General features: G+C 42.1%; 1 protein-coding gene across 1 annotated transcript in view; it reads left to right on the forward strand.

The window, feature by feature from the left end:
* The window catches only part of MAGI2 (membrane associated guanylate kinase, WW and PDZ domain containing 2), a 1,249,850-nt gene that overhangs the window by 808,820 nt on the left and 423,526 nt on the right, over window positions 1-17,504 (forward strand). Inside the window, exon 4 of the mRNA XM_019487511.2 lies at window positions 15,239-15,454. Coding sequence (XP_019343056.1) covers window positions 15,239-15,454 — 216 coding nt within the window. The remainder of the gene's footprint in view (window positions 1-15,238; window positions 15,455-17,504) is intronic.

The following is a 17,504-nucleotide window of genomic DNA, read 5'->3' on the forward strand; positions in this document are numbered from 1 at the left end:
AGAAGAGTGTTTTGTCTCAGGCAGAGTGTGTGTGATGAGAACTAAAGCTGGCAGGCAAAGCGAGGCCAGCCGAAATAAAGCAGCTTGGGGCTGTGCAGTGTGTCAGTGAGAGAGAGGGAGATAAGAAGCACCTGGACAGTTGTGGATGTTGCTCAAATCTGTAATGACTGTGTGGCCCACAGATCAAAAACATTTGGCTGTCCTTGACAGAAAAGAACAGGAAAGCTCAGACTTTCAACCACGTTCTTTAATTCATATTATTTAAATTGATTTAGCTAAATGGTGAACAGTTCTTTTTTACTTTAGTTCTGTTCTGAAATAGTTGATGAACTCCCTTCAGTCCATTAGCAAAGACCGTATGAAAGTCGCATTTGAGCACCTCAGCCCTCTTATAAATGTGTTCTCTGTTGCTGATCATCTAGGAACCAAGCTTCTCTAGCCTCACTGTTTTGTATCCTTCCTGTGCTCTTCTGAGCTGGCAATGTGTGTTATAGTATAGCATGCAAACTAGAGTGCTGTTCATGAAAACACTTATAAAGCACTACAGAGAGAAACCCTGAGACATGAAGCTTAGAATTTGATATAAAGTGCAAAGCTTTCCTAAGGCACAGGGACCTGGACTTGTGGTTTATGTTATGGCCTATTTTATATTTGTTAAGCAATACATTTTAATAACTATGGGTACTTCTAACTAAATTCCATGTGAAACCTACCTGCTATTTTTATTTCTCAACCACTTCTGAGAGTCAAACAATTAGAGAAAATCCCATACATACCAAGTACTTGATAGATATGAATTCTGTATAGAATAATTTACTGTAATTGCCTCATTATTTATTCACTGAAATAAAATTGGCTAGTGAAAGTATTCATAGTTGAGTTAGCTGTAACTTTCCCCATCAAAATTCAGGCACCCTGAGTTACCTTATCCCCAGTGTTTATCTCTGATCTGAACTCTGAATAGTACTGAGGGAGTCGAATACCATTTTTCAAAATCTGAAATATTATTTTTCTACCTAGGTAAAGAACAGTCAAAACACAGCTGGAAGCCTTTTCCAAGGCTTTATGAATGCTGTGGATTCTCAGATCATACCCTAGTGTCCTAATTTAGTTGAAGGTGCTGGAATTCCCTAGGATATAGCCTAAACTGGTTAATGACAAAGGTATTGACTGAGAGGCAAGGATTTTTTTAGGTGTAATATAATTTATTGGATCAACTGCCTGGGCAGGATAAAATTAGACAAGCTTTTGACTGCTAGGCATTGACCAAAATTCTCAGGAGCCAGTGCAAAAAGTTAGAATTTTTACTTGTATTGTCTTATCTAGCTCAAAGTGGGAATAAGTTGAGCAAAAAATACATTGTGAAAAGGCCTACATGGCTGAAAGGGAAAGTGAAAACAGAAACTCTGCATTAACTATTCCTACACTATTTACAATTGAGGAGTTAACCTTAATGAATGTTTCTTGGGAAAATATTCTTTGTATTGATGTGAGCAAACTTTACAATCATTTTTCTGCAGTCTTCATGAAGTTTCTTAGCACACATTTTATTTGGAACCCATGGGAACTATTTTGATTTATTTTGACAACTCCTAAAAGGAAGAACCAACTGGGAATGCCTCACTTCTTCAAGGTGTACATGCTGACTACCCAAAACAATCTGCAGGTGCCTTTTCTTTTTAGCACATAAGGCAAGGATTCCCTACATGCCTCTCTGGTTTGGCAAGATAGCTTGCTTCAGAAACAGCTTGAATAAATGAATACAAAAAATTATTGGCTACAGGGAACCCTGTCTTGACTTGCAAAACAAGGTTGAGGAGAATGTCAGCCAAAATAAGCAGTCTAGAGGCCTTCCTTGAGGTTGTCAACTGGCAGCTGAAGAAACAGAATTCAAACTACAATCCGCTGAAAATGCCACTGTGAAATTATAAAAAGGTATCTATAAAAAGAGCTTTTAAAAAAATACGCTTATGAACAATGGAACATACAAATTAACATACTATATCCGATCCTAAGATCCAACATCCTGTCTACAGTTCTGGCCAATGTCAGATACTTCTAAGAAAGTTATAAGAGCTCTGCAATAGGCAGGTAGGGTAATCTTATCACCACATTGGGTTTCATTAGACTCTCCAACCTTAGCAATTGGATTTTCTTGAAATTTAATTTCTCATTCACAAAACCGTATTTAATTTTAATAATTCTGGATATCCTGGTAATCCAGTCCCTTAAATTCTTGGCCTCAACAACTTCCCTTGGGAATGAGTTCCACAGTTGACATTCACCTTTAATTTTGTTAAATTATAAGGTAGGAAATTCCTGCTTGATTTTCTCAAGATCATTTACCATATTATCTGCTTCTGTTGTATTCTCCCTCCATTGTCTCCTTCTTTGTCCCCAGCTTTTCAATGGAAGCGGTGCTGGCCAAGAACAGCAGGATGGGGACACTCCCACATGCCTCCCAGGAGGCTGCTGGAGCAGCCCCTCTCCACAGCTCTGCCCCCTTGCCATGTGAGCCTCCCTCCCCGCTTGCAAGCTCATGTCTGCTTGGGGGGGGGGTAGGGGACTGGGCTGGGCTGGCACAGCATGGGGGACTCTGTTCCCCCTGCCCTCCAGCCCAAGCCTCCTGACAGCTACAGCTTGGAGCCTTGGACCAGCTTTTCATTGCACTGGGAACTGGAGACAGCAGGAGGAGGGAAATGACCCCCACTTGCCACATGGATCTAGCTCACCTCCCCTAAGACCTGAGCTAGCAGGCTGGGGGTGTAGGGGGGGCTTCACAACAGGGGGGATCCATTCCCCCCTACCCACAGTTCCCAGAACAGTGAAAAGCCAGGCTAGGCAGCCCTGAGCTGCAGCTCCTGCCTGCGGGTGTCAGGAGTCTTGGGCAGCAGGTAGAGGAAAAGGAGGTCCCCACTGTACAGACCTGGCCTGCCCCCCCACCAAGTCCTGAGCCAGCAAGCTGGGGGGGCATGCAGCAGGGAGTCCCCGTTCTCCCACTACTGCCCCAGCCTCCAGTGCATAGTATATGTAACTGCTGCATTCAAAAATAAGTAATCTCTGTTCCAAACTACTGTCTAAAATTGATTTCTTCTACTTACCGCAAAGAAACAACCTTAAAAAATATCAGGGAGAAATAACCAGGACCTTAATCTCTCAGGAGTCTTAGAAACAAGCATGTTCCTTCTCCACCTGAACATGAAACAGAATGATACATAGTTACTTTATAGCAAATGTATTTACACCTACGGACCATAGTATTCCAGTGTCTTACATCTGAGATGTTATATCCCTTCTATAAAAGATGTAGTGCTTAGGAGGGTTCTTTCTATTCACATGCTATGGTCTAAGTGAGAATTAAAAGTAAAGGTAATGCTGCAGAATTGGAATTGCTCCTTCTATTTCCTGCTTGTAATTTTGTACATTGTTGTATATTTAGGTTATAAATCAATTTTCCATGTGTCTCAAATTAAATTAATCAAGATAATGTTGCTGATGACTAAAAGATACACTACCTAAGCTTGGAATCACTGGGCACATCTAGATGAGATGCTCTACTGTGCAGTAGACCAAGTTATTTCACAGTAGGCATAACCATCTACACGGGCAGATGCTTACTGCACAGTAAATTAGTCTATGCTGTGGTTAATTTGCTACCTGCAAATGCATGTAGCACATTAACTGTGGAGTACTTACTAAGCAGTAACACACATGTACACAGCCAACCAGGAGCAAATTTGCTCTCACTCAGCTGGGCAGCAGGGAGCAGGAGACTGCTGCTCAGGTGGGCTCCAAGCTCGGAGCCCAGCTGGGACAATGTCCCCCCGCCCCAGTGGCAGGCAGCTCCCAGCTCCACAATTGCAGTGGGAACTGAGAGATTGCTCCCCTGCTCCCAGGAGCTGCCTGCTGCACTTCCAGTGTCTTCATCATTTTTTCAAAACTGGAATCGCTCTAAGAATCTGAAGGTGGATACCCAGAAAATGAAGTTCATGAATCAACAGTTTAAAAAAAAATCTTGGTTCAAAGAGGCTGCATCTTATCATCTTTTGACTTCTCTCTGTGGACATTTCATTTAGCCTATCCATGTCTTATGGATGATAACAAATATGAATGTATTTGCATCCTGGAAAATACGATTTATTTAATATGGGCAAACTAATACCATCCTTACTTGGCCATTGGCCTAAGAAGTAAAGAATCTTATAAAAATAATTGGAATATAATGAGAGTGGAGAACAAAAGGTGGCCAGCATGTCTCAGAGAAGAAGGGGAAGGAATGCTCTGTAGGCACTCTCAGAAGAATTAAGTCATTATAACCCAGAATTATTGGGTCCCAGGAGAAAACTGAGGTCTCTAGAACATCTACTTCTAGTCCAGCTGCCCACCTATGGCAAATGACACTCAAGCCCAACGTGTGCAGGTAAGTCAGGAAATAGTGTGCATAAAAAGCACTTTTTTAGGGAGCAGCCACAGCCCCGCCAGTATTTTTTCAACCTATAAGCTGAAAGAAACAGTAGCTTGATGTCATCTCTCTGTATTTAAGCATGAAATTATTTCTGTATATTGTGTCATTGCTTTCCTGACCTATTCTACATTTTTCTCAAACTCAGTGAATTTTAATTTGAACCTTTAATTCAGACTTAAATTTAACAGCTAGGTTTAGAGAGCTCAGCAATCTGATTCACAGTTTTAATTAGGAAAAAGAGAAAAAATTTTCCGTGTTCTTTAATCTGTTTCCAAAAGTAGAGATTCTTTTCTGAAGATGAACTGCAAAAATCTTGCTGAAGGTTTAGATTTATTTTTAATATTTAAGAAGAACAAAAAGAAAGCTTGGTGCTGAGAAGTATAATTATCACCATGCAATTGCGTCTGGCCATGGAACCAGATGCAATACATCCAAGGGTGCTGAGGAAGTTGGCTGATGTGACTGCAAAGCCACTGGCCATTATCTTTGAAAACTCAAGGCTGTTCGGGGGAGGTCCTGAATGATAGGAAAAAGGCAAATATAGTGCCCATCTTTAAGAAAGGGAGGAAGGAGGATCCAGGGAGCTACAGACTAGTCAGCCTCACCTCAATCCCTGGAAATATAATTGAACAGGTCCTCAAAGAATCCATTTCTAAGCACTTAGAGAAGAAGGTGCTTAGGAACAGTCAGCATGATTTCACCAAGTGCAAGTCATGCCTTTTCAACATGATGTGGGAAGAGCAGTGGACATGATATACCTTAACTTTAGTAAGGCTTTTGATATAATCTTGCACAACATTCTTGCAAGCAAGTTAAGGAAGTGTGGGTTGGATGAATGGTCTGTAAGGTGGATAGAAAGCTGGCTGGATTGACAGCCTCAATGGGTAGTAATCAATGGCACAATGTCTAGCTGGCAGTCTGTATCAATTGGAGTGTTCCAGGGGTCAGTACAGGGACCAGTTTTGTTCAATAGCTTCATTAATGATTTTGAAGATGGGATGGATTGCACCCTCAGCAAGTTTGTGGATGACACCAACCTGGGGGGTGTACTAGATAACACTGGAGGGTAGGGCTAGGATTCAGAGTGACCTAGACAAATTGGAGGATCGGGCTGAAAGAAAGCTCGAGGTTCAACAAGGACAAGCACAAAGTCTTGCACTTAGGACAGAACAATCCCATGCACAGGTATAGGTACAGGTGTTGAAATCAGTAGGTCCAGATGCTCTTCACCCAAGGGTGCTGAGGGAATTGGCGGGGGTCATAGTGGAGCCCCTAGCATGGCTCTGTGAGGAACCAGAGGATTGGGAAAGGTCCAATGTGGTCTCCATTTACAAAAAGGGGAGAAAGGAGGACCCCAGCAATTATAGGCCAGTCAGCCTTACCTCGGTCCTTGGGAAGACTTTGGGAAAATTATCAAGGAGCACATCTGCAAGTGCCCAGCAGGGGAGGTAATCCTCAGGGGCAACCAACATGGGTTCATTGAGGGCAGGTCCTGCCTGACTAACCTGGCTTCTTTTCATGATCGGTCACAAAGTCCCTGGACGAGGGTGTAGGGGTGGATGTCATCTTCCTGAACTTTAAGAAGGTCTTTGACACGGTTTCCCACCACATTCTCTTAAAAAAAAACTTGGTGACTGTGGCATTGATGCCTACACATTCAGATGGGTGGCAAATTGGCTAGATGGTCGCACCCAGAGAGTGGTGGTGGATGGGTCTTTTTCGACCTAGAGAGATGTAGTCAGTGGAGTCCCCCAGGGCTTGGTCCTGGGGCCTGTACTGTTCAACATCTTTATCACCGATCTGGATGTGGGTTTGGAAAGCACGCTATCCAAATTAGCTGACGACACCAAGTTGTGGGGCGAGTTGGGTATGCTGGAGGGAAGGGACAGAATCCAGCTAGATCTAGACAGATTACAGAGGTGGGAAGATGAGAATAGGATGGAATTCAATGCAGACAAATGCAAGGTGCTACATCTAGGGAGAAGGAGCCAGCAACACACCTATAGGCTGGGGAACACCTTTCTTGTCAATGCAGTGGCAGAAGGGGATCTTGGAATCATTGTTGACTCCAGGATGAACATGAGCCACCAATGTAAGGATGTGGTCAGTAAGGCTAACTGCATCTTGTCATGCATCTACAGATGCATTACAAGAAGGTCCAGGGAGGTGATCCTTCTCCTCTATGTGGCATTGGTCAGGCCACAGTTGGAGTACTGCATCCAGTTCTGGGTACTGCACTTCAAGAGGGATGTGGCTAGCATTGAGAGGGTCCAGAGGAGGGCCACTCACATGGTCAAGGGGCAGTGGGGCAGGCCTTACAAAGAGAGGCTAAAGGGCCTGAACCCATTCAGCCTCCACAAGAGAAGGCTGAGAGGGGATCTGGCCATTTACAGACTCACCGGGGGGACCAGCAGAAATTGGGGGAGACTCTGTTCCCCCAGGCACCACCCGGGGTTATTAGGAATATTGGCCACAAATTGTTAGAGAGAGGGTTCAGGCTGGACGCTGGGAGGCATTACTTTACAGTTAGGTCTGCCAGGATCTGGAATGGACTCCCAAGTGAGGCGGTACTCTCTCCTACCTTGGGGGTCTTCAAGAGGAGGCTGGACAGATATTTGGCTGAGGTGATATGACACCGGCACCTGTTCCTGCCTGGGGCAGGGGGTCGGACCTGATGATGTATCTAGGTCCCTTCCGAACCTAAGCACTATGACACTATGATACTATGAGGCTGGGGACTGACTGACTGGCTGGGCAGCAGCTCTGCAGAAAAGGGGGGTTACAGTGGACAGTTAGCTGTATATGAGCCAGCAGTGTGCCCTTGTTGCCAAGAAGGCTAACTGCATACTGGGCTGCAATAGTAAGAGCATTGCCAGCAGATCAAGGGAAGTGATTATTCCACTCCAGTCTGCACTGGTGAGGTCACATCTGGAGTACTATGTCCAGTTCCTCTCCCCCCACCCAGTATTGGAAGGATGTGGACAATTTGGAGAGAGTACAGCAGAGAACTAACATGGTTCAGGGGCTAGGGCACATGATTTATGAGGAGAGAATGAGGAAACTGGGTTTATTTAGGTTGGAGAAGAGAAGTCTGAAAGGGGATTTGATAGCAGCCTTTAACTCCCTGAAGGCCGGTTCCAAAGAAGATGGAGCTCAACTGTTCTCACTGGTGACATGACAGAAAGAACACAGGGCAACGGTCTCAAGTTGCAGCAAGGGAAGGTTAGGTTGGATATTAGGAAAAACTGTCTCACTAGGAGAGTGATTAGGTAACCTGTTCCAGTGCTTCGAGAGGTGGTTAAATCTCCATCCTTGGTGGTTTTTAAGGCCTAGCTTGACAAAGCCCTGGCTGGAATGATCTAGTTGGGGAAGATCCTGCTTTGAGCGGAGGGTTGGACTAGATCGGGGTGGGCAAAATGTGGCCCACAGGGCCCCTAAAACATTTAGAAAATTTATATTTATCTGCCCTTGGCTCCCTGTCATGCGGCCCTCAATGGCTTGCGAAAACTTAGTAAGCAGCCCTCCGCCCAAAATAATTGCCCACCCCTGGACTAGATGATGTCCTGAGCTCCCTTCCAACCCTAATTTTCTATGATTTTATATTTTTAACAAAAAACCTTTCCTTGAGACCCTAAGCTAACTAGACAGAAGCTTTTCCTGGCATCTCTACCAAGCACTACCACAAACACAAGTAATAAAAAATGGGCATTTAAAATGGAAAGCCCTTTCGAATCCTTGTTTGTGTATGCCGCTCACTTTAATATAGGAACTGAAAATCTGCTGCTCCAATTCATCAGGCAGCATTGCAAAATCATCATAAAAATTTATGAACCCGAGCACAAAAACTATTCACCCACTCTTACTGTCGCGATTAAAAAAAAGCCCTAATTATGGTATAGTCACCCGTCAAAATAAATTACTCACCCTGGTTGAGTGGGTGAATAGCATTTTGAGTGGCTTCCTTAAGGAGGTGGTAATTGTCTTGAATTTTGTTAAAATACAGTTTTCATTATATTTTAACAATGTCTATGTACTGTTTTCCTCTTCTGGAATTTTATAAAGCAGTTATAAGAATTCTAAAGTAAGAGAACGTCTGCAGTTTTTCAATATATTTTATTCCTGTGTATTCAAAAACACTGTTTCATTAGGCAAAAAGTATGCACAATATTTAGGCTTACAACTGGTCAGGAATATTTTAATGAAAGTTTCCTTGGAAACTGCCAGTTCTTTGGAATCAATATTTGATTCTCAACTCCATAATTCTAGGACAGCCAGCCATGTAGTCTGTCCTGGCAGTAGAGCCCCAGGCTCTATAGCTGTGGGGAAGCCCTGTCAAGCCAGGGCTTGCAGGCTCTTTACAGGCTCTTGCAGTGAAGCTAGGAGTCTGCCATCCCTGGAAGTTCTGGAATAGGACTGTCCAACTGGCAGCCCGCAGGCTGCATCCAGCCCCAGAGGGGTTAACCTGTGGTGCCTGGGCCCCTGGTACATAAACCAGTCCCACCCCATCACTACAACTGCTGCTGCTGATGATGTCTTTGAGCTCCCACTCCCTGCTCTATCTTCTGTTTCCTGCCTCCAGCCATGGGAACTGGGGGGCAGCTTACGTGGCATGGCATGCAGGGCATGGGGATGCTAGCATAATGTAGCTGAGGGGAGAGAAAGGGGAGGTGGCCCCAGTCACTCAGAAGTTGGCAAGTCCCACTCTAGAAAATCCTCTGCGAACCAGACACAGGCATTTGTATCAGGGCTTTTGGTTCAAGTACATCTATACTCTTCTGTAATTTTTTTTTTTTTACTTTTCTAGCTCTTTTATTTTTCACTGTGATGATGATAGCCCTTCATAACCACTAGAAATATAACTTTTATTTTCAGTAATGACTCATAGCTTGGCAGGAAGCGAGATAAGTATAAAAAATGTTTTCTTCAACATGCTGAATTGCTTAGGCCTTAAAGCTTTGGTCAAGAAAAGAAATACTTCATCCTCTTAATTATTTCCTTCCTAAGTATCATCTGAAAGATCTGATCAGGATCTCTCTCATCAGGAAGGGGAACAAGGTTATTGTATTGGCAGTATTTTGTCTGTGTTGCTCCTGAGGAATCTTGCATGTCTTCTTTGAACCAAACGTAAGCATTCTCAGTGTCTCTTAGAGTTGCCATCCACGCTTTTTCAGAAAAACAGACAACTGGGATCACATGAAGACAATCATTTTATTGTTACCTAGATTGCTGCCCTCAAGTAGGGAAGACCCTAGTGACAACCTACTCAGACTAGTGGTGTCACCTGCCAAGAGGGGATGTTTTTTGCTTGAAATCCTGTTCCTGAGAGGATTTTATTGCAGCATTTGACATGTTTTGATCTAATCAGATTCCTTTTGTGAAATTAACCAATCGAGCTGTTAGAACTGAATAATTTTCATTCCAGCATAGGAGAGAGGATTATTGCCACAGCTGGAAATAAAGATATAAATGGAGCTTTGCTAAAACACCAGCAGATCCCATCACCAGGGAAAGGGTCAGAGTAGGCTGAGGGATGGGCCCTTCCACATACACAAAAAAAATCACATTTGACCCCAGAAAAAACATTTTCAGATTGTTCAGATATCTGTGTCCCTTGTCCCAGGATAAACCCTAAAAAGGCTCCTGGGATAAAAAGTGCTAAGTTTGCCCCATGACAAAGTGAAATATGTCTGAATGGTTTACGTGTGATTACATCATTGAAACATTCAAACAATTGTCTCGGACCTCTCAGTTCTAATTCTCAAAGGAAATGTACAGAATACCTTTTGCAGACGAGCCTACGAACTTCACTTCATAAATCTACTGGATACAAAAAATCATGGACTCGATATAGACATTGGATTTATGACACATTACAACCTGCCTGACATCTGATTCACCAGATACCTGCCTGAATGTTACTATTTACATTTTTCCTCCATTTCCTCCCTTCCCCTCCCTCTCTATCCTTTGTTTTCCTAATTTCCATCAATTTACTCTGAGTCTCCTTTGCTTAGCGTTAACATTCCTTCACCCATTTTCCACCTTGTTCTCCCCCTCCCCACCCTTCTCTACCCATTTTTTTTCCCAATTTCCACCTATTTACATTCTCACTGATCTCCTGTCATGCTTCTAGCTTATTTCATTGCTTGGAGATCTCAGAACAGCTATGGAGTCTCCCTATGTCTGAAGAAGGGTGCTTGTGCCGGAAAGGTTGCTAAGAACTTTGTTCCAACTACTCAGATGGTCTAACAAAAGATATCACATCTACTCAAACAACCTTGCCTATAGGTATTTAGCTACCTCCGAAATCTTTTTCAGGCATCTAAATACCCTTTAAACATTTGGCCTACAATTCACAAAATGTGGAGCCTCGTGTAGAGCTCTTTGTAGGGGCATTTAATTCTTGTTTATGCAGAGTTTTGCAGATGCAGGCACACTCTTTAAGTATTGATATTGCCATATGTAGATATGGAACACAACCTTGTTGAGCCCAAAATGTATCCAGAATGCAGCTTACTAAACTAGCTGTGGAGGCTACCTACAAATGAACAGTTCTACCATAGACACATGCATGGCCCCCAGTATGCCAGGATATTTATGACAGACCTTGAAGAAGGTTTCCTCTGCAACTGCTTTCTTATTCACATAGTATTCTTAAGGTACATCACTGAGCTAGTTCTCATTTTGACACATCGAAGGAATCTCTAGAGAAACTCCATCAGATTTTTAACAGCTTCCATCTCTCCATTAAACAAATTCTTAAGTACTCCACCCATCAAATTCATCTCTTGGATACCATTGTGAAACTTTGCAATGACCATATCACATCTACACTAAATTTGAAAACAACCAGCCATTACAGCTACTTCCATGCCACCAGCTTTCAGCCGAGGCATACCACCAGTTCCATCATCTATAGCCAACCTTTGCTTTTACAACTGTTTTTTCCCTGACCCCACTAACTGAGGTGCACACCTTTTGGAGCAGGGCTTCATATGTTTACAATGCAATCCCAAAACCATAACCTCTCAAATCAACAAAGCTATACTCAGATCCCAGTCAAGCCTACTACAATACCAACCCCATGACAGGGACAAAAGCATCCTTCTGTTCATCAACCAACAGTCCTGTGTTTGAACTCCTTGGACATGTTATTAATGACCTTCAGCCCCCCCCAGAAAATGATGACCATCCCCAGGTAACCTTGGAGGACAACTTGTCGCAGCGTACAGGCAACTTCCCAACTTCAAACAATGTTTCTCCAACAACAGACTACCTAACTCCAGTTCTCAACAAGCCATCAGAGCTTTCCACAAACTCAAATGCCAGCTCTGCCCTCTCATCAACACAGAACATATCTTCAATGGAGCAAATAACATGAATGATAATATCCATGGTACATTCATCTGCTCTTCTACCAATGTCATACACACTATCACCTGTTTATAGTGCCCCTCTGCTGTGTACTTTGGACAGACAGGGCAATCCCTCTTTAAAAGAATGCATGGACATTGACCTAACATCAGTTCCAGAAATGCACAAAAGTCCATTAAAAAACAGTTTTAACCTTCCTGAACATTCCATCACTGACATCAGAGTAGCTGTTTTTAAACAGGAAAATTTTAAAAACCAACTTGAATGCAAGACAGAATAAGAAATGATCTAGATGGGACAGGTTTTGGAGGAGTTTTTGGATTAGACAATACAGCAAGCTTCACTTTGAGGTTATATGAGTACTTTACTATAGAAGAGGAAAATACCACATGCTTTTGTTTTGGAGAGCAGAGTGTGCAAGTATACTGAGTTTTTGATTCAAAAGAAAAAGAATGCAACCTTCTCAGGCTCTAATCTTAAATGTACAGTGATGTCTCTTGTGTTTTGAAACCTGTTACATTCATAGAAAATCTTTTCTCAGTGCATTATGTCTCTGTCTCCCTAAGGATTTTCTGACACATATTGTGGGTCTGAGAGAGAAGGCTATTTAACTTCCAGAAATAGAGCAAATATCTTCTGTACTTAGACAATCTTTTTGGTGCCTGTCTTTTTACTTATCATTCACAATGTTTTCATAGGCTTACAAATATGCTAGTTATAGCATAACAGATTATCCCAATCTATCAATGCCCTATAAAAATATAGTTTTACCATTTTTCCAACTATTTCAGTTGGTCTAATAAAAGATATTGGATTTACCCAAAGAACCTTGTCTGCCATAGTTTTACCATTGCACTTGCCTTTTTATAAAAATGGGAAGACTAGAAAGAAGACACAAAAGAGCCATGCCACTGTACTTTTAACTTGAGCATTTGTATCAGAGTGGACTTTTGTACCAGTGGTTGTTACATGCAGCAGCTCATGAAATCGTGGGACAATCTTTATGATACTGTAGGCTGTCATGGAAATGGAGCACTTTTGACCTAGTGAAGTTTTTAAGGTAGAGGAGAAATTTTTAAAAGGAAGAAACCTATCCCTTTAAAAATTTACAATAGGTGTAAGGCATGAAATCCACCAACGTGGGTAATATGTAGTTAAGGAAATATAGAAATGAATTTGGAGTTTCCATACAGGTGAGAAAATCTTGTTTTTAATAAGTGTTAAGTTTCAAAGTAATCTTTTTTTGGCCACTATCAAAAATACTGGTGAATAATTAAGTCAATGCACCTTCAGATTCAAAAACTGATTGAGACCCTCCCTAATTTTGATACTTTTCAAAGATGCTAAAATAATTTTTAAAAGAAAAAAGAAAGGAGAGAGAAATATTTAACCAATATTAAAGTATTAAAATACACAATTGCATTAAGATCATTCTAAGACTGAGGACCATTAACTTCAGAATATTTCTGAATAAATAGTTCTGAATAAATACCTTCTAATCCACTGTGACAATTCATAGACCATTCAGCAGTTGTTGGAGATACTTATTACTTATCTGTACTGAAGTGGTGAAGTGACTGAGCATTATACTGCTTTACAAAACACAAGAAATACTCTTGTCAGAGCAATATCAACATTGCTTACTAGATATACCTTATGTTATTTTGCTGATCAAAGGATATCTCTCTAGGTAGCATATTTAAAGGTGAGCATATGTTTTGGAAGCTGCTGCTGTTATTATTTGACCATACAGAAGCTATAAAAGTGAAAAAAAAACAGAAGGTAGAAAACCATAAAAGTGTTATAGGGCCTATGAATCGCTTAAGCAAGCCATGAGCACACTGGTGATAAGTAGCCTTACTGTAGGTTCCTAGCCTTTTGGAAAATTCCCCAGAGTTATGTAAACAGGTCAGCATTTCTAGTAGTTGTATGCACAATTTGCCATGCTCTCCTCTTAAAAGCTAGTTATTGTGAGAAATCATTTTCCCAGTGCACTCACCATGGACACCCTTACCAAACATCCGCACCAAATGGAATTCTTGTTTGCAAAAAATGTAGCTTTGTATCTCTGCTGTTATTTTTGTCCCTGTGCCTTGTGTAGGTGTTAGAATCACTCTTTGCTGTTTTCTTCCTTAATTGAATACATAAACAGTTTGGGAGGGAGCGGGGAGGTTAGACAGATTATGGATACTTGATTCTGCTAGGTTTGAGGAAAATAGGGACATAAGAAACAGGAACTGAAATGTCAGATCCAATTTGTGATCCATCTAGTGTAATAACCTGTCCCCAAAAATGCTAGATGATTCAGAGGAAGGTGAGAGCGACCTCTCCTCAAAATCTCTTTTTAGTTAAAGACTGATGTATGCCCAGAAGCATAAGGGTAATATTTCTTCCAAAATGTATTAATAGAAACTATTACAAGTTTGGAGGTGTGCCTATGAGCAGGAGAAATGTTGATCGAGGAGAGAGAAATCTCCTGGAGTCATTATTAAAGTGTTGTAATTCTGTATTGGGGACGTGAAAGGTTAAATGATTAATTATTTAACTCATAAGCCCAGTGATAACTGGTTAGCTTACTGGTTATCGTTTAGACTGGGGCAGGGTGCAGTCCAGCAGGGAAGAGGGGAAGCGAAGCCATGCAGTGCCCCAGCAGGAACCAGGAGGCAGGGCAGGTGGGGGGAGGGAGGGAGGAGGAGGGGCAGGGGAGGGACAAGGGTGAACTAGTGTGCCCATCACCTGGTTAAAGAACAAAACAGTGGGCAGCCAAATGACTTGTCAATTAAGCAATAAGCTGCTTGTTCACAGGTGTTTCCTCCCTCCCAGCGTGGGGCTTCGTGTGAGCTGTGTTGTCTGGCAGGGCTTGCCATCGCTTCCTCTCCCATCTGTGAAAGGGCCAGGGAACAGCCCCCAGCAGCAGCCATGCCTGAGCCCCTGCATTACTGTTTAACAGATGTAATTAGAGGAGGTTAACTGGATAATTTTTTTTAACAATATTTACATCCTTATTCTGTATAGCAATGGGAATAGATTATCTTGCCTACCAACCAGTGGTTTATATAGACTTTTTCTGGCACTTGGATGATGTGATGTAATATAAAGTGTGTTACCATAATAGATATCCAAATGGTCAATGGTCCCTTCAAGTATCCAAGCATACCTATTTCATGAGATACAGTGTTGTGAAATTGGATTGTCCTATCTCTTTCAAAAAATCAATTAGCTTTTCATTCAAAATAAGCAATTTTTGAACCTCATAGAAAAAATGTACTTTCTTTGGCAAGGGACAACAGAACATGCCTTGCACCAAACGATATCAATAGTTCCTCATGATCCAACAGAAAAGGAAGGAGCAGTTATCCTTTTAAAAATCTAAATATTTAATATTCATTTTATTTTCAGACAACTATTACGGCACTCCAAAACCTCCTGCTGAACCAGCTCCGCTACTGTTAAATGTAACAGACCAGATCCTTCCAGGTGCCACACCTAGTGCTGAAGGCAAACGGAAGCGAAATAAGTCAGTGAGCAATATGGAAAAGACAGGTATTGAACCACCCGAAGAGGAAGAAGAAGAGAGGCCGGTAGTTAATGGAAATGGCATGGCTGTAACACCAGGTCAGTTCTTATATCCTATTTGAATTTGAATTTTGTTTTACAGAGTGGCCAGTTATTTTATTCCACAGTTAAAAGGATGTTCATGTTGAAGTAGGAGTTGTATCTCGGAACTAAGAGCACAAGACTGATCACTAGGACTGACAAATAACCATTTTATTGCAAAACCTAGAACAAATCACTTAATCTCTGTGTACCTCCGATTTCCTTGCTATGAAATGGTGATAATGTATATTTACTTCATAAGGCTGTTGCAAAGTCTACTAAGTAAAATATTCGTAAAATGTTTGATTTCTTTGAATAACAAAACATACAAGGATATGAATTCACCAAAATCTGGATGAGATTGAGGCAATATCGAGTGCTTAGGTTGGTAGTACTTTCACTTAGAAAGCTGAAAGTTAGTAGGGAAAAGTCTTGAATCCTCCAGAAAAATGGCCTGCCAGTGTTCCCAGGCTCTGCAATTGCATGTAGGAAATGAGAATCTTGGGCATCTAGTACTAAGAGGCATCTACATTTACATACTTTGGATCTCGGTGCTCCAGATAAAGATGAACTCAACTACATACCTGCCGGTATCCAAAAGGAAAATTCCATCTTGTTGCCTCTGAAGTTCTCAGTTCCCCCTTCGTGTATGAGCAAGGATCACCATGTTGCAACATCAAAACACTTTTTACCCTGAAACACAATCTGATAAACAAGCAATTGGTTTTTTCTTCAGATAAGTAATCAAGAGCTTGGAGGTTTTTATCTCATAGAAAAACATCCCAAACTATACGTGATCAACAATAACACACACAGGGTTAAGTACATATATTTTTCTCATTTGGCCTATGTATGTCTAGAACTAGGATAAAAAGCCAGGGGAAATAAATCACTTTAATCCTAACAAAATTAGAAGTTTGGACAAAAATGATTGAAGTGGAAGTCTCTGTAGTGACAATCCATGTAGATAGACAGATAAAGCAATGTATTACAAGCTTCCTAAATTTGCAGGTTAACATAAAACAATCAATCCATTATCTAATCTTTAAGTGCTGTCAAATTAATTTTCACACTGGATTTTATATATGCTTCTCTTCTCTGACTTGGTTGGAAAGTATATCGGATTGAAATCTTTCCTTGTTATGGATGTTCTGACTGCAGGTCATTCATTCTGTCTGCTGTGCATGTGCATTTAAAGGCAAATCCTTAACTCACCACCACTGTGTTCAAGTAGGTGGGCAGACCACTACAGAGGTGTCAGAGATGAGAGGCAAAAATCCTATCCCTTTTTCCTCAAAACAGCTGTGGAGTCTCTTCATTCGTAGCTGCAGCAAGCCTTTTAATCCTTCGTTTCCTTCTATAGAGGAGACTCAATGCAGTAAGGAATCCAATAGGTGCATCCTCATGTTATTTCTGTGTTTAGGAAGCCCCTGTATAGCTAAGTTAAGCATCAGGAGTGTATCCCCTCAATACCTCATGCATGAGTTTACCTGCAAGGGTACTTGCAAGGGTCAATATAGCCACCCCCCCTCGAGTCATAGTTTCATAGTTTCATAGTTGGTAGAGTCGGAAGAGACCTGAGCAGATCATCAAGTCCGACCCCTTGCCGTAGCAGGAAAGTGTATTGGGGTCAAATGACCCTGGCAAGGTGTTCATCCAGCCTCCTTTTAAAGACCCCCAGGGTAGGAGCCAGCACCACCTCTCTTGGAAGTTGGTTCCAGATCCTAGCTGCCCTGACAGTGGAGTAGCGCCTCCTGATGTCTAGCCTGAATCTACCCTCTGCCAGCTTGTGACCGTTATTTCTAGTCACTCCTGGTAGTGCTCAGGAGAACACGGACTCCCCCAATGCCTGCTGGTCCCCCCCCCTGACTAGTTTGTAAAAGGCCACTAGATCCCCGCTCAGCCGTCTCTTATGGAAGCTGAACAGGTTCAGGTCTCTCCTCGTAGGGCCTGGCCTGCTGAACCCTGATCATGTGGAAGGCTCTCCTCTGGACCCTCTCCATGCTGTCCACATCCCTCCTGAAGTGTGGCGCCCAGAACTGGATGCAGTACTCCAACTGCAGCCTGA

The sequence above is a fragment of the Alligator mississippiensis genome, chromosome 4, assembly GCF_030867095.1.
Source record: "Alligator mississippiensis isolate rAllMis1 chromosome 4, rAllMis1, whole genome shotgun sequence".
Classification (NCBI taxonomy): Eukaryota; Metazoa; Chordata; order Crocodylia; family Alligatoridae; genus Alligator; species Alligator mississippiensis.